Source organism: Oryctolagus cuniculus, chromosome 4 (genome assembly GCF_051225735.1).
Source record: "Oryctolagus cuniculus isolate XC-2025 breed Fujian yellow rabbit chromosome 4, ASM5122573v1, whole genome shotgun sequence".
Lineage (NCBI taxonomy): Eukaryota > Metazoa > Chordata > Mammalia > Lagomorpha > Leporidae > Oryctolagus > Oryctolagus cuniculus.
The window spans coordinates 64,436,768-64,460,071 of NC_142870.1; the positions used below are offsets into that span (position 1 = coordinate 64,436,768).

At 37.7% G+C, this 23,304-nt stretch overlaps 1 protein-coding gene across 1 annotated transcript in view; it reads left to right on the forward strand.

Moving 5' to 3' along the window:
* The window catches only part of TRAT1 (T cell receptor associated transmembrane adaptor 1), a 34,339-nt gene extending 18,521 nt beyond the window's left edge, over positions 1-15,818 (forward strand). Inside the window, exons 4-6 of the mRNA XM_051819076.3 lie at positions 5,989-6,050; positions 8,398-8,486; positions 14,558-15,818. Of these exons, the coding sequence (XP_051675036.1) occupies positions 5,989-6,050; positions 8,398-8,486; positions 14,558-14,812 (406 nt within the window). The 3' untranslated portion in view covers positions 14,813-15,818. The remainder of the gene's footprint in view (positions 1-5,988; positions 6,051-8,397; positions 8,487-14,557) is intronic.
* Positions 15,819-23,304: the final 7,486 nt, after the last annotated feature.

A 23,304-nucleotide genomic window follows, 5' to 3' on the forward strand; every position in this document is an offset into this window, starting at 1 on the left:
GCTAAACAATTAGATAAAAAGTACATTGACTACAAGTCCCAAGTGAGGACTCCCACTGCAAGGACAGTGGGAAACTCCGTTACTTGCCAACCACCAAGAATGGGAGTCCACACACTACACTTTGGACTGCACGGTGAAGGCTCACTTGACTCTGGTGAGACAGAACACTCACACAAGCAGTGAATTGCATGAGGCAGGTTGGTCACTTACAGACGGGCAGCAAGGGGCAACAGAAGCCTAGGTTTCACTGTAAGCTGGTTCCCCAAGGCTCAGGAAAACCAAGTTAGGTGGTGAATGGGACGTTATCTGCACCTGTTGCACTTGTACTTCTGCTGAGCGACCAGAGAAAGCTGCCCACATTGTGTCTACACCTCAGGAGCACAACTGTGCTTCTAGAGCGGACTGGACCAATCACAGCCAGATCTTTAATCCAGAATGTTGCACTCCCAGCACACCTATGGTTATTCTTGAAAATTACAAGCAAGGGAGAACTGGGCTGACCAAACTCTGCTTGTCCTGCAACGACAGAAAGACAGGAATTGATAGATATAGACATACTCTAAAGGATTTAACATTTTATGGTAATAAATTTCCACTCAGGCAAATTTTGAGGATATAATACAGATTTTATCTAGAGAAGGTACTGGTATTTTAATTTATAAGTCTATGTATTTTATAAGCTGTGTATTTCCTTTGATTGTGTGATTTGGGAATCAGCATCACTTTTACAAGGGGGCACATGGAGGCTCCAGGAAACAAACAAACAAAAAGCTAGATTCAGTCATTAACATTTAAAACATTAAAACAAAGCAAACAGAAATAAGGGCAAGATTTACTGACGCTGCTTCAGTTTCAGAACGGTTTGTGGCTAGACAGAAATGAGACAAGCTTCTATCACGTTGGAATAATCGGTTCTCCATCATGTTCTCCTACCTCTATTCAATATTTGTTCTGGTGGACAACTAGACTAGACAGGAAACAATTGGCTTATTTGATCTTGTCTTCATGTCTCCCCAAATCCCTGCCCTTAATAGATAGTAGATCAGAAATACAATGAATTTAAGAATAGAACAGCATCAAAAACAGACCATAAACCCAAATATATACTTTATGGTATTTTCCCATGGCCACTTTATTTTTCATTTAAAATATACTTCTACACCATTCTTCTCTTTTGATTTGAATAAGGAAGGTAGTGCAGTGGAAATAGCATGGGTCAGGGATCCAGAGAATTCTGGTTTTTAATCAAATTGTTCAATTGTAGATTTATAGCTTCATAAAATGTGCACTGGTGAACTTCAGTTTTTTTACTGTAAAGTAAAAAACAGGGAAGTTGAAAAAGTTGCTGCTTATTGGATGGAACTAAGGTTTCAGAAAATTCCTACTCACTTGCAATATATTCATTGCCTAATTTACAACAGCAGTTCAGATTTACAATAATTTAAGTTTATCATGCCTGCTCAGCTTTCAGTCTCTCTCAAAAATTTTATGGTGATAGTTTTAAAGAAATAAGGACAACTTCCCTGCAGTTTTGCATTGACTGCTCCTGGCTGGCCCTGTAGTCCCTTTAACCAGAAAACATTATCTCAGTCCAGCTACCCTTCCACTTCAGGGTAATTGATTAGATTTTTGGAACTCTGCAGGATGGGAATCCTTTTCATTTCCCTTCTTTGCCAAATACAGTAATTAAATATAACTAGCCCCCTGGAGCAGACCTTCAGTCTCAGGTTACTTCACAAGTGTTCTCAGGGTTGAGCATCTTCATGATGATAGCACTGGGTCGTCTTCTCTGACATCTACTCCAAAGTAGGTATGCAAATGAAGCCCTCTGTATGACCATTGCCACACATGTAATCAAAGTGCCTTTAAGTTCTCCAGCCTCCAGTTTACTTGATTTTGTGTACAAGTTATCCTGTGTTACTGCAAGAAGTCTACCCCCTTCCTAAGTATTTCTGTGAGTGCCTGGGAAGTGCTAATATGCTCCAAAATCTTATTCTTGCTTACCTCTTTGTCACTTCCCAGCTCTGTATCACTGCTCTAGAAATCTTTCCTCCTTTTTAAGTGCTTCAGTTACTGGTAGTACAACCTCACTGCGCTATATATCATTGCTTCTCAAAGAACAGCACTGAAATTTACTTCTTAATCTCTAGCCACATGAAATATTGCTGGGGCTTGAACTTTTCCTCTGGACTAGAGTTCTTTTTAAAAAATTTACTTTTTGAAAGACAGAGCGAGAGAGGGAGAGTGAGAGCGAGAGCGAGAGCAAGAGAGAGGGAGAGATTTTTTCCAGCCATTGATTCAGTTCCCAAATAGCTACAACAGCCAGATCTAGGCCAGGCTGAAGCCAGGAGGCGCGAACTCCATCTGGGAAACCCACATGGGTGGCAGAGGCCCAAGCAGTTGAGTCATCATTTCGCAGGTGCTTTAGTGTGAAGCTGGATGGCAAGCATAACAGCCAGGACAAGCAGCTATTTAACCCACTGCGCCACAACGTCAGCCTTTGGTGCTCTCTCACCTCAAGTACAAGGCACCTACATCCATGACATAGTCCCATCAAAGATGGCAAAATTGTAATAATCAAATAGTTAGGAACATCTCACTCTGGCAGCTTTCCCTTTTCTCCCTGCATCATTACCTGTTCTATCCCTTTTGCATCATTCATATGAATGCATAAGCAGACCGTATTTTTTTTTTTAATTTGTCAGACTTGAAAACACTTTTAAACAAGTCCTTGGCAACCTCCAAGTTATTCTTGGTGATCTTAATATCTCTCTGGTCATACTTGGGACTAGAGAGATACACAAAAATCACCTTAAGCAGACTATATTACATATACCCAAAAGCTAAAACAAAAAAGCTCCCTTAAAAGCAGTTTTTCTACAGCTATTTCTTTATTGTTCTGCTTCCCATATGGCGAAACCTGAAGGATCCACCTACATTCTGTCCATATTTGCCTGCTTCTCTTTCTTGGGATTACTCTATCTGATCTTCTGTCCTCACTAATCCAGAGTCAGCTCTTGTGAAGGTCACCAATGAACTGTCCAAGGTCAAATCATTGTCTCATCTTCCTGGGTCCATCTATAGCATTTGGCAAACTGACACTCTTCACTTGGGATGCTTGCTTCTCTGGGCTTTGAGCCACCTCTCTTGTTTCCCTTCTCTCTTACTAACAGCTGAACCTGAACACCAGAGTTCCCAAGGGCTCCTGTAGTGAACCTCTTCTCTACCTAAACTCATTCCATAAACAATTTTACCCTCTTTCAGGACTTTAAATAACTTTTCTATGCTGCTGGGACCCAGACATATTCCCATCTATTCAAGGAAATTCCATTAAGTAAATAAAATAAACATTAGCCCAAACAAACTTATGATTATGATAAACCTCTAAACATACACTTTTCTTAATCTTCAACTTTCCAGCCCACTGAGACAGTCTTATTTAATTTTGTAGAAATATTTTTAAGTATTATTTAAATTTTTTGAATCCTACATTTACATCAAAGAATTTTAGAACCAAAAAGAACCACAGAAATCAACTACTTTAATATTCTTGCTTTACAAGTTAGACAAGTGAATGGAGAATTTAAGTCCGGGCAGGAACAATAATTTTTAAAATGAGTTATTTGAATCCATAAACTCTTTAAGGATTTTTTTGAAAAAGATTTCACAATAAAATAAAAATCTTAAAATAGAGACTAGAGAAAAACATAAATGAAAGCACAATATTTGAAACATACTTTTAAGATATAATTGTTATACATTTTTTATCATTTTTGAGTGTCAGTATGTGCAGTTATTGGTTAGAAGACCATTTCAGATGTATTCATAGAAAAGGAGAGTGCGATCTGACCCCAAACTCAGAGGTGCACTAGTGTTTCATTTATAGGGCTGTTTATTTATTTCAAGTTAATTACTATTATCTTCCACATAAAGCACTGCCAAAGATTTATTGATTAAGTTTTCAACATCTTTACAATAGACTGGGGGTATCAGGCTCTGCTAAGTAAAAATACATGTTTTAGTTTGTTCATCAAAAACTACTCTTGAATAATAGTTTATTTGCATTGATTAATCATTTGAGACCTGCCTGTATTCATAGGACACTACATTAAAAATCACATCTTATTTTCATTTATAAGGAATGAAATGAAGTTCACTTTTTTTTACATGATTTATCATTTGCCAGTTGTACATGCTATCTATGTGGGATAAGAAAAATAGATGGGTTGTTTTATTAAAAATTCTCTACCTTTAGCTATTTTTTTTTCTAATCAAGAGAAAAAATAAGCAGAGATGACTCTCTATCACAATATTAAGCTGTATTTAACTACTAGATGGAAAGAAAGGTTATGAATTAGTTCATTTGTTATCAGATAAGCAAAATACACACAGAATCTACACTTTCCAAACCATTTCATGCAGGTATCATTTGAACTGTTTTTCACATTATTTACATATATCATATCTTTTTTTCAGAATCATGGAGAACTGAAAATTCTTATAGGCACAATAGGGATAAGAATGTACATAGAATAGGATTGTCTTGTGGTCAAATGAGCACTGGCACGGAAGAAAGTTGTCATAATTCATAGTAATTATTGACATTACACATAAGCCTAAAATAAGTTCATATACTTGAATCTCAGGCTTATCCCTTAGGAAATGGAAAATAATATTAATTTTGTATACTTTCTCTGGGCCTTTCATATAATATATGTAAAATACCTAAACTAGTACCTGGACATAAAAAGACATTCAATTTTATTGAATCTGCCAACCTGTGTCTAAGATAAACTAAACATAGTTTCTAGCTTTTTTTTAATAAGTACATTTTATTTATTTAAAAGGCAGAGAGAGATTGAGAGTTGTACATACAGGAAGAGAGTAAAAGAAAGAGAAAGAGAGAAATTGCCTCCATCTTCTTATCTACTCCTCAAATGTTCCCAATGGTTGGAGCTAGGCTGAGGTCAGAGTTAGGAACCAGGAACTCAATCCAGGGCTCCCATGAGGGTGGTAGGAACCCAACCACCTGAGGCAACACCACCGCCTCCCAGGCTCTGAACTGGCAGGAAACTGGAGTGGAAGCTAGAACTGGGGCTCAAACAGGCACTCTGGGGTAGGATAAACTGTGCTAATTGCTAAGCTAAATGCCTGCTATAATAAACATAGTGGTTTTTTTTTAAGATTTATTTATTTATTTGAGAGGTAGAGTCATAGACAGAGAAAGGGAAAGACAAAAAGGTTTTCCATCCACTGGTTCACTCCCCAAATGGCCATAATGGCCAGAGCTGGACCGATCCGAAGCCAGGAGCCAGGGTGTAGGGGGCCCAAGCACTTGGGCCATTTCTGCTGCTTTCCCAGGCCATAGCAGAGAGCTGCATGGGAAGAGGAGCAGCCGAGACATCATCCAGCACCCATATGGGATGCCGGCACTGCAGGCGAAGGCTTAGCCTGCTACGCCACAGAGCTGGCCCCAGAAAACATAAGATTAAGAAACTGTGACATTAGTATTCTGGGTAAGTAAAAAGAAAATATAGTTGTACTGTTAAGAGCACAGATAACTTAATTCTGATCCCAGGGCTGCTATTTACTAGTATTGTGATCTTGATCAAGTTATATAATTTCTTTGTGCCTCAAATTCCCCATCAGTGAAGTGGTGATGATGTATAGCCTACCAGATTGGGATTGGTCTGAGAATTACATGAACAAACATATGAAATGTACTTCAAGAAGCATGTGAAACACAGGGAGAGATGAATAAGCATTAACTATTATTACTTCAATAGTTAAAATTCAATCATGGGTATACATACATATATATACAAGCATATGTTCACTCATTCACACATGAACACACATCTATCTTGTTTGGTTGAGGTTGAACAAGAACATGCAATAGTTCACTCAATACTGAATTCTGGTGATAGATCAATAACTAATTGTGTATAAATTGGACTCTAATAAGATCAATTATTTTTCTTACTCTAGGGTTGATGAAGATTATATTGAAGACACACCAATTTATGGTAACTTAGATAATATAATCCCAGGTAAGTTTTACTTCTCCACAAATTAAATTTATTAATAAATTAAGTAAACTCCACTTAATTTCCAAAGAATTTGAGATAGATTTTTAAAAATCATGATCACTATTAAATATCCCAGTGGTAACCATAAACTCAGGTATATTTCATATGTTTCCAAAATCATGAATTATAGATTGTGTTACAATTTACAGATTAATCAACACCCTGTTTTTCTATATTCTCCTTATTTAACTCTAGTAGTATTGAGAATATAGGAAGAATCTATTACAGTGAATTTTGACACATACAGAATTCTGTGAAATAAAGCTATTTCTAGGACAAAAAAACTGATCACATAATCAGTGCTTTCTATTCTGTACACAAAAGGAAATCTACAGTGAATAATTTGGAACATTGAAAACCTCAGGCTTTCTGGGTATTTTTACCTACTCTTTTTTAGCAAAGGACTTTGGACTGTACTGATGGCCCTGAAAGGAGAAATTCTCTTCAATTAACAATTCCAAGAATCTTTTGTTGCTTCTATCATTTAGTCACCTAAAAGTGAAACACCCTACATTCCTCAAAACAGACAACACTGGAGTTCTGATGATAGAAATTCACAACTTTTCTCTGTAAGCACTCACAAAATTCATGCTGGGGAACTCTGGAGTAATTTTCCGTTGACCTGTTAAGACTAGAGCACAGAGATTTCCAGTCATGTACTAAATTTTTCTGAAGATGTTTCGATTTTGCTGCAAATTTGGTGTTTTGCCAAGCTTTGTTTTAAATATTTTCCAAAAAAAAATTAATAAGCATTACATAATACTATAGTCTCAATGGTTTCATGACTGTTTTAAAATTTACTTTATATGAGTGAAGTGGATATCTTTCCCTTTGATTGTTGTGTATTACCTATTCCTATTCTCTTGCTAGACTATGGTCTTTTCCCTTTTTATTTGATGAACACTGTATTTAGTGTAGCCAATATTCTGTTGACTATAACATAAACTTAAAATATATTATCTCAAAATATGAAATGTTACTAAGTTAACAATATAGAAATTCTATGGGATTCAAGAATTTATTTAATTTTGTCTTTCCTTCCATTATAACTTGTCCCCTAATTGCTATACTCTAAGGAATCTGAAACTATTTTTCAGGAATCTGAGGGTACTTCAAAAAGTTTGTGGGCTGAAATTGTGACACTATGGGTTAAGCGACTACTTGCAAAGATGACATCCCATATCAGAGCACTGGTTCACATCTGGCCTGCTCTGCTTCTTATCCAGCTCCCTGCTAATGCACCTGGGAAGACAGCCAAAGAGGGCCCACACACTAAGGACCTTGCCACCACCCAGATTCCAGGGCTGGCTAGAGTTCCACGCTCCTGGGTTCAGCCTAGCTCAGCTCAGTCCATTGTGGCCATTTGGGGACATGAATAAATGGATGGAAGATTCTCTCTCCACCTTCCCCTCTCCTTCTTTGTCATTCTGCCTTTAAAATAATTAAATCCAGAAAATATTTGTGGATAATTAAATTAAATATTTATTTTGATGCAAAAATGTTGAAATTCATGCATAGTTTTTTCATAATATGCACTTTTCATGGACTTTGGATCAAATTGCTGACTCTACATTTCTACCAGGATACTGACCATTGTATGCATCATTACCTCTCTGTCTTTCCCTTTTAAATGAGCATAGCTGGGTGAAGAAATAAGCATGTCCCCAAAGGATGAAATAAGCATATAGATCTACTGGCTGATGGACTCTGTACAAAAACCCCCAAAAGTTAGGACCAGCATTATATGACCTCAGACCCTTAGCACAACCTGATTAGGCTGTCCAGTCATGGATTTCCAGTAGAGGTATTCGTTATTTAAACTCTCTGTTATCAAATTAAAATATTGGACTTTAAAATGCCCCTAAGTAAAACTTCTTACCCACAGAGGATACTACAAAATTGTACGTGCACTGTTTTATGCACCATGCACAATATACAATCACTCCTAAATAGCAAAAAACACAGGCAGTCCTGTGTTTAACTCATGGGATCTCTAGAACATCTAAGTGGTAGTTTAAGTTAAGACCATCATGTCTTGCAATAGTATTAAAAATATATTATCCAGTCCTTATTGCAGGGATTTCTTTTTTGTCACATAAATGCTGTGGCACTAAACATTTTACCATCTGATTTGCAGGTGAGGATTTGCACTTCTTTTGTTCCTTACATCTCCACCAGAAAGCCTCTACTACAAAATTCTTGAAGGCTTTTTTATATTTAAAGTTAAATATTATTTGGGGAATGTATTTTAATTTGTGCTGGCAATTTTCTTTTTTCAATTGTAAATCATAATCTTTTGGCTCCCAAGAACCAATAGATGAAAACTGCTATGAACAAATGAAAGCCCGACCAGAGAGATCTATAAATGAGACGCAAGAAGTGCCCCCATCTACACAGGTGAGTTTTTCTTCTGCATCAAGAGTCACTGTCAGTCTAGGTCAGGACATATGACTGTTTCAGGGCACAAAGCATTGCATTCTGACACACACATACATCTGAAGTGGACTGTTAGATAATTTTGCGGTCCAAATCAGGCATCAGCTTCTGGGACCTGAGTTCTAAAGATAAACATAGAGACTAGTAAATAGAGCTCAAATCACACCTGAGTACAAATTGTGTACAGTTACAAAGGTGATAAATTTGAAGGAAAAGGTGGGATGATTCCTAAATACTCAATTCAGCTTTTCCTTCCAGGCTTAAAAATTATATGTATCACAAAGATAATTATAAAGCTGGCCTGTGTATAATGCTCACAAGACCTATAAGTCAGGCATTCATGAGGCGAAGCGAAGGAGTAGTCAGGCAATTTAGCTGTGTTTTACAAGGCAAATGAGAGTAAATTTTAATGCGAGTCCTAATGTCTATGGTCTTAAGAGATTATGAAATATACACATAGTTTACATAGGGATAGGCATGACTAAAACCTAAGTACAGACAAACAAATCCAATAAGAAATTGATAATTTCTCCTCCTCCTACCACACTGACTTCAATATCCTTAGATAAAGCACTGACTTTATGAAAAGTCACTCAAAATTCTTAGCTTAATGCTTGTGGAGTGTCCTAAATTTCAGTTAAAGTGGTCTTCTTCCATCTCCTCCCAGGTTTGTCCTTCAGTTATGTTCTCTCTCATGACTTCCATAGAAATAGTCATAGGGTCAGCATTTCCCAAGTAGCTGTTTATGCCAGGCCTTGGATCATGTGCATGATCACCCTATGTTCATATAAGGAAGGCAGACTCATTGTTCCCATTTTGTAAATTCTTGCAAAGGATGGATAACTTGTCCCAGAAGACTGAGGTACTAAGGACAGAGACAGAATCCAAATTATAGTCCTATGTAACAGAAGACATTCTCTTCCCTAAATGGATCACATCTTGGAAACTTCCTATTAAGAGAATTTTCTCTTTTCCTTATGTGATTCCTCTGAGAAATTAGAATTCTTGAATATTTTATAAGAAACCAAGATGTGGTAAGGTCTGAGTGATATATAAAGTCACCAAGTGACAGGTACATCTGTCATCTGATGTTCAGTTAATTATAAAATATATTTTTAGATAAAAGGTGTGAAAACCTACATAATATTATCTGCTAAATCTATGATAATAAAAAGAAAACCTTTCAACGCAGGTTAAATACAGCCCTATCATCTAAAATGTAGGGACTCAGAACAGCTTAGTTATAAAAGTATTAAGAATTTTAATTAGAAGTTACTATTTTATACATAAGAATTATACAAGCTGGCTTTATTTGAGCTGCATGAGGTTTGTACTCATGTAAATACTGCAGAACCTTAGAAAGTCATTAAAAGTCTGCCTGTTAACACACACACACACACACACACAAATATATAAAGATGCTTCTAAAATCAGTCTTCATTCTTTAACACTATTCTCATAAATTTAATTTCATAAATTAGAAGTAATTACTTTATATTTGCTCAATTTTATTTTGTTGTAGTGAACAAAATCATAAAAAATACCATTTGCTACTATAATATTTTGTTACTTTGGTTAGTCACAAAAGCATGAGGAATCTAAAATATTACATACAAAATCTTGATAAAGTGTTTGTTGAAAACAGTAAATAACTTCCCTGCCCTTTGAAACATGATGGGTGCATTTCAGATAAAGTAATTTCAGAATCTCAGTTAATTAACTAGGAAGGATGAATTAGAAAGACTAGTAATAGAACGAGTCCACAAGGTTTCCTGCAGCTTAAAACCTTTGAGGAATTCAAGTAAGAGCCTTTTCCTCCTCCCTTCAGGTCCAAATCTCTAGTCGATCTCTCCCTTTCTTTCCATGTTAGAGGCATCCTCTCTTCTTTCCAAAGATAAAACTTTCACTTATGCTCCTAACTATTTCCCCTAATTCTTTGTAGATTTTGGATCTTTTGTTATTTAACTTTTCTCCATTTTCATGTTTGTCTTTAAATTAATCATTATTATTTGCTTACCAATATATACAAATTTCTCAACATTAAAAAAACCCACAGAACAATACCTTAGTTCCATTGTTTGTTCCTCTAATTTCTAAATAGTTCTTCCCCTCCTCTGTTGTTTCTATTTCTTTCCTTAGATGTTCATTCTTTCACCCTGGCTAGATATCTTCCACCCATGCACTTAACTGTAACAGTGCTGTCAAAGTCTCACATGACTATTAAATGTACAGATTCATGGCCCATTCTCAAGAGTCCGATTCTTTGAACATTTCATGAAGTTGGCCAAGTGTTTTCTAGATCTCCATTATGGTATTTGGAAAGATTTCAGTAATAAGTACAGAAACTGAATTCAAATCAACTTATCATCAGACGGAAATTATTGCCTCATATAATGGGTATCTAAGCATATATTTTGCTTTGAGGTAATTGAATAAGGGGGTGCTCTCCATTACTCTTTATGAAGTTACTGATTTCATTCTCTTCCGTTATCAACAAACTTTTCCTTTGAGAGCTGGCAAGCTAGAGGAAGCCTCAGATGATTTTCCTCCTGATCCTAGAAAAAAAAAAAAAAAGACTTTTGTTCCTTGAATGTATGTAGCAGTCCCAAAGTGGCTCTTCTTAAATTACATGCCATTGGTTACACTCTTTTGTTAGCATAATGGGTGGCAAATAATGATTGAGATACAGCATATGCAGCATACTTAATCCTGTGCTAATCCTGTGCTGGACCTGCTGCATTGCACTATAAATGACAGCCTCTTTAGAAACAGGTAGTGGGAAGGAATTTCCCAAAAGAAAGGGGGTATATTTTTTAAAAAAGAAGAAGGATAGAACAAAGTGATGGGCAGACCAAAAGAAATCCAGAGGTGAGCATTGGTGCAGTGGTTAAGACACTGCTTGGGGCCGGCGCCGCAGCTCACTAGGCTAATCCTCCACCTTGCGGCGCCGGCACACCGGGTTCTAGTCCCGGTCGGGGTGCTGGATTCTGTCCTGGTTGCCCCTCTTCCAGGCCAGCTCTCTGCTATGGCCCGGGAGTGCAGTGGAGGATGGCCCAAGTCCTTGGGCCCTGCACCCACATGGGAGAGCAGGAGAAGCACCTGGCTCCTGGCTTCTGATCAGCGCGGTGCGCCGGCCGCAGTGCGCTGGCCGTGGCAGCCATTGGAGGATGAACCAACGGCAAAAGGAAGACCTTTCTCTCTGTCTCTCTCTCTCACTGTCCACTCTGCCTGTCAAAAAGAAAAAAAAAATAAGAAAGACACTGCTTGGGAGAAGACAAGCCATCTGGCTGCAAGTGCTTCTAAGACACAGCTTCCAGACTACCTCAGGCAAGGTGATTGCCCTCTGGACCAAGCAGGACAATGCTTCCTGAGGCCACTCTCAAACACCATAGCACAGACAGCAAGAGAAAAATACCCATATCCAACTTTACACCCAGTTGTCAGCTTCCGAAGTAGCTACAGAATACAGACTTCTGCCCATTTATCATTATAAGATTATGGGTTTTTCTTTCTCTTTTGAGGGGGATATGTTAGGTAGGAAGTCAGAAATTAAGCTTATGTGTGTTTGTGAGACAGGCCTGAAGACCAGCACCTGCTGCGGAAGCTCCAGATGCCCAGAATCTTGCTCTTCAAAGTCCTGCTCAGACCCCATACCCTCCCAGGTGGTCCCAGCCCTTCCCCCAAGGAAAGCTCCCAGGAGAATTCTCTCTCCTCTGGACCAAATGGGTTACCTGACCTGATAAAATGGGGTAATAAAACCTTCTCAGACGTGCCCTAAGGGAAGCCCCCTACTCTGCCTGGGTGCCAGCAAATCTGGGGAGGAATTTGCTAATTTTCACCCAACAAGCCCTTCCACCAGGACTCTCCATCCTTTGTCCTGGAGGAGAGGGGGAGGTGGGTAAACAGACTCCCTTAAAAAGCTAGGGAGTCCAAACAGACTGCGCTCAGTCTCTGCCTCTCTGTCCACCTGGCCTGCCCAGGTGTATTTTCTCCACTCAACCATGTAACCTCGCTGTCCCCCAGTCTGAGCGACTGGGTGCTCTCTCTCTGTCCCTTCTGTTCTGATGGATGCCCTATCCCCAATTAAGCCTTATCACTCTGCAAAAAAAAAAAAAAAGGACACTGCTTGGGATGCCTGCGTACCTGGCTTCCAATCTGGATTCCTGCTAATGTGCATCCTGGCAAGCAATAGATGATGGCTCAAGTACTTGGGTCCCTGCCGTCAATGTAGGTGACTGAGATTGACTTCTGGTTTCCTGGCTTCAACCTGGTGGAGTCATGGTTGTTGGAGGTATTTGGAGAGGGAATCACCAGGTAAACCTCTCTCTGTCTCTGTCTCTCTCTCTCTCTCATTATATGTGTGTGTGTGTCCCCTTTCCAATTAAAATGAAAACTATCCACACACACATATACACACATATATGTGTGTATATATGTACATATATATATATATATATTTCACCCCTTTGTGTTACCAAGTGCTTGTCCAACTCCATTGACATCTTCCCCACCTGTCTAGTCAGAGTCAAACCTGGTGAATCTATAACAGAGGTACAGGAAGAGTAAATTGTCACATTTGCCTGGAGTACAGAGTTTATGCAAGGGGACTAGTGGAAATCAAAATTGAAAATGTGACTAGTGTAAAATAGGGAAAATCTTGAAGGGCAGAATATGAAATTAAGAGTTTAGTGTACAGGCTAAGATTTCAGAGGAAAGGGTCATGGAACTTAAATGTTATGTAATTGGAAGATAATTTGAAGGAAGTAGATGAGATAAATGGCAGGGGAAAGAGACTAGAACAAACACACCAGTCAGGTCTGAATTACAATTTTCCAGTAATGATGATTTTATGAATAAAAAGACAAAGAAACCGAAGTTGTAAGTAGAACCAACTGTTTTGCCTTGTAGAAAACATAAGACTCTCTTACCATGAAAATGAGTGCTAATAGGGAGAAGAATTAGCAGTTTTGTTACTCCAAATGTTGTTTCCTCAGCCCTTACCTTCCCCATATTAATATAATTTGACCTAGGCTTGAACTTAAATTTTCAATATAGAAATACTTGGTTTATTCAATGGTTGTCATACATTTTTAGATTATAATTCTTAATATTTATAATACCATCTGGCTTTGGAGAATAGTTCAAATACTTGTAGCCTCCATATATATTATTTCTATTGACTAACTATAACAATCCTGGGAGATAGGTATCACTACTCTCGTTTTACAAGCAAAGAAATTGAGGGTCCAAATTGTTTATTAAAACTGCTCAATTTCCTATAATCAGTATATGGCAGAATCAGTATTCAGACCAAAGCTTTTCATACCAAATTCAAGGTCTTGCATTCAGCCTGTTGCTTCCCAAGTTACCCTGTTCTCCTGTTCTACTTGTCCCAGTATTGACTCTGCTTTGGACCAGGGAAGACCACCTGACATTCTTGGATGTGAATGTGTATTTCCAAGGTTAACCTTAGGGATCAAGAGATAGTAAGACAAGAAGGAAATAATAGGAGAAGATGGTAAATTTAATTCTTTACCCAATGACCTTCATACGGATGGATACTATTATATTTGTACTGGTGAAATTTAAAAATGTAGAAAAATTGGGGACTTCTTTGAATATCATTAAGTGACCAATGATTAAATACTTATTATGTAGACTTTGTGACTTGTCTAATTTCTTTCTATCATGCCTGGTGCCACTTTAATAAAATGAAGTATTGTTAGTAAGAGCAATATATGGCAAGAGTTATTGGAAGAGAAGGAACATGTAGGTGCAGGTGTGAATAAATATGAAATGTGCATGTCACCTTTATAAGAAATAAATAAAAATCCATTAAAATTTTCATCTAAGAAATTTTTCCAACTCAGAAGTCTTGAGTTGACTATTGCTTTTCAGTCTGTCATCTTAAGTGATAAATGTGGTAAAACCAAGTAACAAGCACAGACAACAACTTATTTACTTTCATAGACCATAAAAATTTCCAGAAGTCATCAAAGTTAAAGAACAAACTAACATATCTTTCTTTTCAGGCAACGACTGAAACACAGATGTTTTATGCCTCACTCGATCACAGCTTTAAGGGGAAGCGCAGAAAGCCCAGGAAACAGAACACTTTTTCAGACAAGGATGAAAATGAGCAATCACACGCAATGGATGCCAGCATTACTGAGGCCACTTTGGTAGACAGTTTCTCACCAGAGAGCCAGGAAATAGAGGAAAATATTCATGATGACCCTGTTAGACTCTTTGGATTGATTCGTGCTAAGAAAGAACCTATAAAATAGTTGGATGAAGATCTAACCTAGTGATTGGGCTCTTCTTGGGGATGGTTGTTTAGAAAACACTGAAAGACCTGGCAGGGAGACATCTGATCATTTGTTGTGATGATGGCTTACTTCTTATCCAGAGCTTTGTTCATGTATGCCAAGGGTAAGGCCATGAAAATTAGTCATTTGAATTCATTTTTAAAAATGTCTAAGTAGCAAATATAAAATAAAATGCAATTTGCAAATTGACTCTGACAGCAAAAGCACAAATTCACCAACAATAGCTATTAGGGAAATAGACAAATAATGTTTAAGATCACATTAAAAGAAAAATAAAGACCAACAATTTTTTATAACCATATTTCCATTTCCTAAGCAGTATGAAACACCCCATAATTGAAAGAAATTTGTGATCACAAGGTATAGGGGATACAAAAACAGGTATTTTTACCAAATGTAAATAGTTTTGTTAAGTTAAAAACTACTGTAAAATTAGTGAGTACTCTTACAACAATAAAAAAAAAAAACTCCAAAGGAAGAAGGAAGCAAGGAGAGGGAAAGAAAGGGAAGGGGGGGGGGGTAAGAGTGAGAAGGAGGGAAGGAGGAGGGGGGAAAGAGAAAGAAAGGAAGGAAAGATAAACAGAAGGAGGAAAGAAGAGAGAGAAAAAAAGGAAGAAAAAGAGAAAGAGAGAGGAAGGAAGGAAGCAAGCAAGCAAGCCCACTAGTCAGAGATAATCACAGCGCACAACTTTATATCCTTCTAGATAGTTTTCTGGCCATGCCCATATACACACATTGATTGTTTTTGAAACAAAAAAGGAGTGGATGATTAAATTTTACATATTATATAAACTTTCTTTACTTAAAAATATTTTGTGGGTTTATTTGCACTATCATATTTAATTGTACCTGATTACAATTATGTATCATAATGTTAGTGTCTATATAAATCATATATCCCATTAATGACTACCACATCAGAATCTAGTTAAATAAATTTGGAGGACATTTCACTTGTTTCCAACTCTGTTGTTTTGCTTTTACAAATAACATTCTAATGGGGATTTTTCTTTACACACCTTTGGGTACTTGTCTGATTTCTTCTGTTGGTTAAATGCCTAGAAAGGGAATTGCTGTATTAAAAGATATTCATACTATGACTCTTCTTAGGATAGATTGCTGGGTCAAAGTATGTGCTCAATTTAAATTTATAAAATGCTCTTAAACTAATTCCTAAATGTCCCTATTTTGTTCTCCAAAATATATTTTTTTTAAAAAATCTGTTACCTCTAGCAAACATATTTAATCTCCCCTTTGGTTTCTTGAATATCCAAAATACATTTATAACCACTTTTAAAATGTTTTTATCTTCAAGATTGGTCATGTCTGTCATTCTAAGTGAGAAACAACCAACTGATATTTTCCTTGTCATGGGCTGTATTTTTCTGTTTCTTTAAATTCTTCTTAATTTTTGGCTGAACAGAAGATATTGTGAGCATTACTTGTATAATTTTGGTGGTGGATTTTTTTAATATTCTTCTAACTATATTTTAGCTTTGTCCTGGAAATGTCACATTACTTGTTTACAATCTGATCTGTCAGTGTCTTTCTCTTAAATTTTGTTAGATAGCAGCAGAACAGATTTTAAATTAGGTAAATTAGCCTACCACTAAGACAAGACCCTGAAACTATGAAACTACTCTAAGAAAACAATGTGGGAACACTGCAAGACATTAGAATAGGCAACAGTATTTTTAAGATCATAAAAGTAAAAATAGACAAATGGAATTATATCAATCCAAGAAACTTCTGCATAGCAAATCAAATAATAAACAGAGTGAGGAAATATCTGATAGAATGGGTTGAAAATATTTGCAAACTATGCATGTGACAAAGGACTAATATCCAGAACACACAAGAACCAAAAAAATACATAAGAAACAAAAAAATATATAAGGATGGAAAAATAAAACAAAAAATCATCAATACAGTAAAAAAGTGAGTAAGTGGTCTGAACAGACACTTTTCAGAAGAAGTACAAAAGGAAAAATATATTTAAAAATACTCAGCATAGCCAGCCATCAGGGAAATGCAAATTGAAAGCACACGAGGTATCCTCTCACTTCAGTCAGAATGGCTATTATCAAAAAGCAAAATATTAAATGCTGGTAAGGAGGTGAAAAAAGTAAAATCTACATAAACTATTGGTGTGAATGAAAGTCAGTATAGCCGTTATGGAGAACATTATAGAAGCTATACAGAAAGCACAGCGACTCTCATATGACCCAGTTATGCTACTTCTGAGCATAGGTTCAAAGGACATGAAATCAGCATATAAAAGAGATATCTGGGCCATTTCAGACACCGAGGGAGGGAGAGGGAGTATCTGCGGGAGCCAGGCCAGGCCGGAGCGGGGCAGCGCAGAGCAGGAAGATCCTTGGGAGCTTGTGGAGTTGAGCCTCCCCACGCCTAACCTTAGATTTCGAAATGCATCGTGATTCCTGTCCATTGGCAACAAGACTGAATCGAACAGGCCTTTGGCTATTGTGTGTGGGTTGCCAGAAACCCTCCTGGCTTCGCTTTTGTTGAATTTGAAGACCCCCGGGTTGCTGCTGATGCCGTCGGAGAGCTAGATGGAACGCTGTGTGGCTGCTGTGTGAGAGTGGAACTGTCGAATGGTGGAAAAAAGAAGTAGAAATCGTGCCCACCTCCCTCCTGGGGTCGTCGCCCTCGAGATGATTATCGCAGGAGGAGTCCTCCACCTCCCCGAAGATCTCCAAGAAGCGGAAGCCTCTCTCGCAGCTGGAGCACGTCCCTTTCTAGAGGTAGGAGACGAGAAAGATCGCCGTCTCGGGAGAGAAATCACAAGCCATCCCGATCCTTCTCTAGCTGATCTATGGCGAATGAAAGAAAATAGAAGAGTCATTTACAAGAGCAGTGGTGTACAGGAAACAACTTCATTTGACAAGAGTTTGTACGGAAAATTCAAGTTTTGTTTGAGACTTCATAAGCTTGGTGCATTTTGAAGATGGTTTAGCTGTTCAGATTTGTCTCTTGGAACAGTGACACACAAAAAGCTGTCATTCTCTATGGTTTGAAATGGATCATATGAGGCATGTGATACCAAGAATTGTTACTTTAGGATGTTCCCTTAAGCAAGATTGAATTTACTTTTGAGCTTTAGTCTTGCAAAGACTGATGACCTCAAAATCCTGCTCAGCGAAACGAAGTGTGATGTTTTAATATTGTAAAAACCGCACTGTCAAAAACTGAACTAAAATGTGCTTTTTTTTCCTTAGCTGGTATATAGTACAAAGCTATAGGTAAACAAGCAGTCTTTAGAAGCAGGTAAATATAAAAGCTGCACCATTAAAATAGATGAAAGGTTTTTGGAAAAACCCAGCTGGTCTTACCTTGGACAGAGGTTGTCTAGTTGGTCTAGAATTTAGTAAGTTTTGAGAAAGTTTACATTTGCCTAGGTGGTAAGTTCCTTACATAATTGCAATATAGAATACATAGCTGTTTGTGTAGCAGTCTTTATTGGGAAATTTGAAGTTTCAAAAAATACCAATGTCCTGCCAGTTTAAGAGTACATTGTAGAGCTGAACTTTGAGTTACTGTGCAAGATTATTATTTTTTTCATGCTGTCATTTGTAATATGTTTTTGTGAGTATCTTTGGGATTAAAGTTTTGGTTAAAAATTGTTGTTTAACTTGAAAGCCTATTTTTCCTTGCAAACTCAAATCTATGAACTTGGTACCAAGTCCAAGTATAACATTCCTATTTGGAAGCCATACTTATATTTTCTTATAAAGTGCTTTTGAATTAATAAATATTAGCATAATTGTGTAATAGTCAGTCGAGCCCACTGTTACCATTGTTCTTATCCCATGGAAAACAATTGGTTATATATAATTCCTGAAAGAAAAAACTGATTAGTCTTGCAATGAAGGAGATTTTTGGTCATCACCAAAGTGATTGTTAATAGTTACTAATTTTGTAGGTGTTGAAGCCAGTTCAGATTCTGTGATAACTTAGTGAACTACATTTTATAGCAGCAAAGCCGGTACATTGTAACCCAAAATAGGTTGCCCTGGCGCTGTGGCGAAGCAGGTTAAAGCTGCAGCCTGCAGCGCCGGCAACCCATATGGGCGCTGGTTTGAGTCCTGGCTGCTCCACTTTCTATCCAGCTGTCTGCTATGGCCTGGGAAAGCAGTAGAAGATGGCCCAAGTCCTTGGGCCCTTGTGTCCACATAGGAGGCCAGGAAGAAGCTCCTGGCTCCTGGCTCCTGGCTCCGGATCAGCTCAGCTCTGGCCGTTGCAGCCATCTGAGGAGTGAACCAGTGGATGGAAGATTTTTCTCTCTCTCTTTCTCTTTCTCTCTCTGGCTCTACCTCACTCTGTAACTCTGTCTTTAAAATAAATAAAATACATCTTTAAAAAAAAAATAAGTTGCCCGTCTAAAAAAAGGCTTTTATCCTTAGCATGAAATCTTAACACAAAGTTTTAAAAATTGCTTCCATTTTGTAATTTGAGGTGTTGCATGGTAATTCTAAACTGACCCATCACATTGTAACATTTACAATATGGTTCAAATGTAACAGTGCAGATTTGAATATGGCGGCATGCATCACTTTCCTCTTAGAAACTGAGAGACACTGTGACTTCACAATTTCTGTGCGATTATATTAAATCATAATGCAAAGTCACGTGGCTTAGTTTCCTTAAATGTGCTCCTCCAAAATAGCTTTGGAGTATGCTGTACTGACTTGTGTTTAATATGAAAGATAAGTCATTGCATTCAGAGTTCTGTCTATAAGGCTATTTTAAAATAACAGATCCCTTTGGGACTGGCTTATTTCACTCAGCATGATGTGTTCCAGATTCCTCCATTTTGTTGCAAATGACTGGATTTCGTTGTTTCTTACTGCGGTATAGTATTCTAAAGAGTACATATCCCATAATTTCTTTATCCAGTCTACCGTTGATGGGCATTTAGGTTGGTTCCAGGTCTTAGCTATTGTGAATTGAGCTGCAATAAACATTAGGCTGCAGACCGCTTTTTTGTTTGCCAATTTAAACTCCTTTGGGTAAATTCCAAGGAGTGGGATGGCTGGGTCGAACGGTAGGGTTATCTTCAGGTTTCTGAGGGATCTCCAGACTGACTTCCATAGTGGCTTGACCAGTTTGCATTCCCACCAACAGTGGGTTAGTGTCCCTTTTTCCCCACATCCTCTCCAGCATCTGTTGTTGGTAGATTTCTGTATGTGAGCCATTCTAACCGGGGTGAGGTGAAACCTCATTGTGGTTTTGATTTGCATTTCCCTGATTGCTAATGACCTTGAACATTTTTTCATGTGCCTGTTGGCCATTTGGATTTCCTCTTTTGAAAAATGTCTATTGAGGTCCTTGGCCCATCTCTTAAGTGGGTTGTTGGTTTTGTTTTTGTGGAGTTTCTTGATCTCTTTGTAGATTCTGGTTATTAACCCTTTATCTGTTGCATAGTTTGCAAATATTTTTTCCCATTCTGTCGGTTGTCTCTTCACTCTCCTGACTGTTTCTTTTGCAGTACAGAAACTTCTCAATTTGATGCAATCCCAATAGTTAATTTTGGCTTTGACTGCCTGTGCCTCCCGGGTCTTTTCCAGAAATTCTTTGCCTGTGCCAATATCTTGAAGGGTTTCTCCAATGTTCTCTAGTAACTTGATGGTGTCAGGTCGTAGATTTAGGTCTTTAATCCATGTTGAGTGGATTTTTGTGTAAGGTGTAAGGTAGGGGTCTTGCTTCATGATTCTGCACGTGGAAATCCAATTTTCCCAGCACCATTTATTGAACAGACTGTCCTTGCTCCAGGAATTAGTTTTAGATCCTTGATCAAATATAAGTTGGCTGTAGATGTTTGGGTTGATTTCTGGTGTTTCAATTCTGTTCCATTGGTCTATCCATCTGTTTCTGTACCAGTACCATGCTGTTTTGATTACAACTGCCCTGTAGTATGTCCTGAAATCTGGTATTGTGATGCCTCCGGCTTTGTTTTTGTTGTACAAGATTGCTTTAGCTATTCGAGGTCTCTTGTGCCTCCATATGAATTTCAGCACCAATTTTTCCATATCTGAGAAGAAGGTCTTTGGTATCTTGATTGGTATTGCATTGAATTTATAAATTGCTTTTGGGAGAATGGACATTTTGATGATATTGATTCTTCCAATCCATGAGCATGGAAGATTTTTCCATTTCTTGGTATCCTCTTCTATTTCTTTCTTTAAGGTTTTGTAATTTTCATCGTAGAGATCTTTAACGTCCTTGGTTAAGTTTATTCCAAGGTATTTGATTGTTTTTGTAGCTATTGTGAATGGGATTGATCTTAGAAGTTCTTCCTCAGCCATGGCATTGTCTGTGTATACAAAGGCTGTTGATTTTTGTGCATTGATTTTATACCCTGCTACTTTGCCAAAATCTTCTATGAGTTCCAATAGTCTCTTAGTAGAGTTCTTTGGGTCCCCTAAGTAATACCATATGTTCTCCCTGATTGGTGACAACTGACTGAACACCAAAAAGGAAACCTCCTGAAGTGAAATGGACACTATGGGAAACGGTGACTTGATCAGCATAGCCCTGACTGTTAATGAACAACTTAATACATTATCCCTCTTAGTAGTTTTTTTTTTGTCTGTTCTACTTAATATGACTGGTTTAATTCTGTAATTAATACACAGTTATTCTTAAGTGTTAAAAATTAACTGAAATGTGATCCCTGTTAAACATAAGAGTGGGAATAAGAGAGGGAAGAGATGTATAATTTGGGACAAGCTCAAGCTGACTTGCACCAAATGGTAGAGTTAAAAACATAACAGGGGATTCCAATTCAATCCCATCAGGGTGGCATGTACCAATGCCATCTCACTAGTCCAAGTGATCAATTTCAGTTCACAATTGATCATAATGAAAGGACTAAGAGTCAAAGGGAGCACATAAACAAGTCTAGTACCTGCTAACACTAACCGATGGAATAAATAAAGGGGAGAGTGATCCAACATGGGAAGTGAGATACTCAGCAGACTCATAGAATGGCAGATGTCCTAAATAGCACTCTGGCCTAAGAATCAGCCCTAAAGGCATTCGGATCTGGCTGAAAAGCCCATGAGAGTATTTCAGGCATGGAAAGCCAAGACACTCTGGCAAAAGATCTCTGCGAGTGAGATCCCAGTGGAAAGAACAGGTCTTCAAAGAAGGAGGTACCTTTCTCTGAAGGGAGGAGAGAACCTCCACTTTGACTATGACCTTGTCTAAACAAGATAAGAGTCGGAGAACTCAGAGGGCTTCCATAGCCTTGGAAACTCATGACTGGAGCATAGGGAGACTACTGATGCCATAGACAGGAGTGTCAATTGGTAAAGTCAACAACAGGAGTCACTGTGCACTTACTCCTCATGTAGGATCTCTGTCCTTAATGTGCTGTGTATTGAGATTTAATGCTATAACGAGTACTCAAACAATATATTTCACTTTGTGTTTCTATGGGGGTGCAAACTGTTGAAATCTTTGCTTAATGTATACTAAACTGATCCTCTGTAAAAAAAAAAAAAAAAAAAAAAAAAAAAAAAAAAAAAAAAAAGAAATTCTCAACTCCCAACTTGACTCTCACTGGGATTAAACATGACAATAGATCTGATCTGATTTCATCATCATTTTAAAAAAATCATCTATTATTTTTCACTTTATGTTTCTGTGTGGGAGCAAACTGTTGAAATCCTTACTTAATGTATACTAAGCTGATCTTCTGTATATTAAGATAATCGAAAATGAATCTTGATGTGAATGGAAGGGGAGAGGGAGTGGGAAAGGGGAGGGTAGTGGGTGTGAGGGACGGTATGTGGGGGAAGCCATTATAATCCATAAATTGTACTTTGGAAATTTATATTCATTAAATAAAAGTTAAAAAAAAAAACAGATCCCTAAATACAAGTTATTTCCAGAAGGTCTCGTTAACTTTTTACACTGATAATAAGGGAGAAGAGAACTGATGTCAGGAAGGTTGAGGATGAGTCTGAGCAGTTGTGGTAGTTCAGGGAAGAGACTTCAGATTGCCTGATGGTTGACTGGGACCTCTGACTTCATTCTTGCCTTGACATTTCTGGTTAGCCTATAAAACCTGTTCCTTTTGCTAATAAACCAAGATAGCTAAGAAGTTACAGAAGACACTTAAAAATGGGCTTTCCGGGGAGGGGGGACAGTATACTACTACTTAAGAGTCTTAAATTGGAAATTTTTATGTATAAAGGACGATTGATTATGGATAGAATATGGGTGATAGGCAAATAAGTAAACTGAAATAAAGATCTCATTAGCGAGTTACCCTAACTTGCGTCACTAAGATGAAGCCCTAACACAATTTTATGTCTTATGCTAGGTAAATATGGAACATGAAAATTGTTGAAACCTTGAACTGCATATTTAGATTGGCTGAAATTTTTATTTTTTAAAGATTTATTTATTTATTTGAAAGTCAG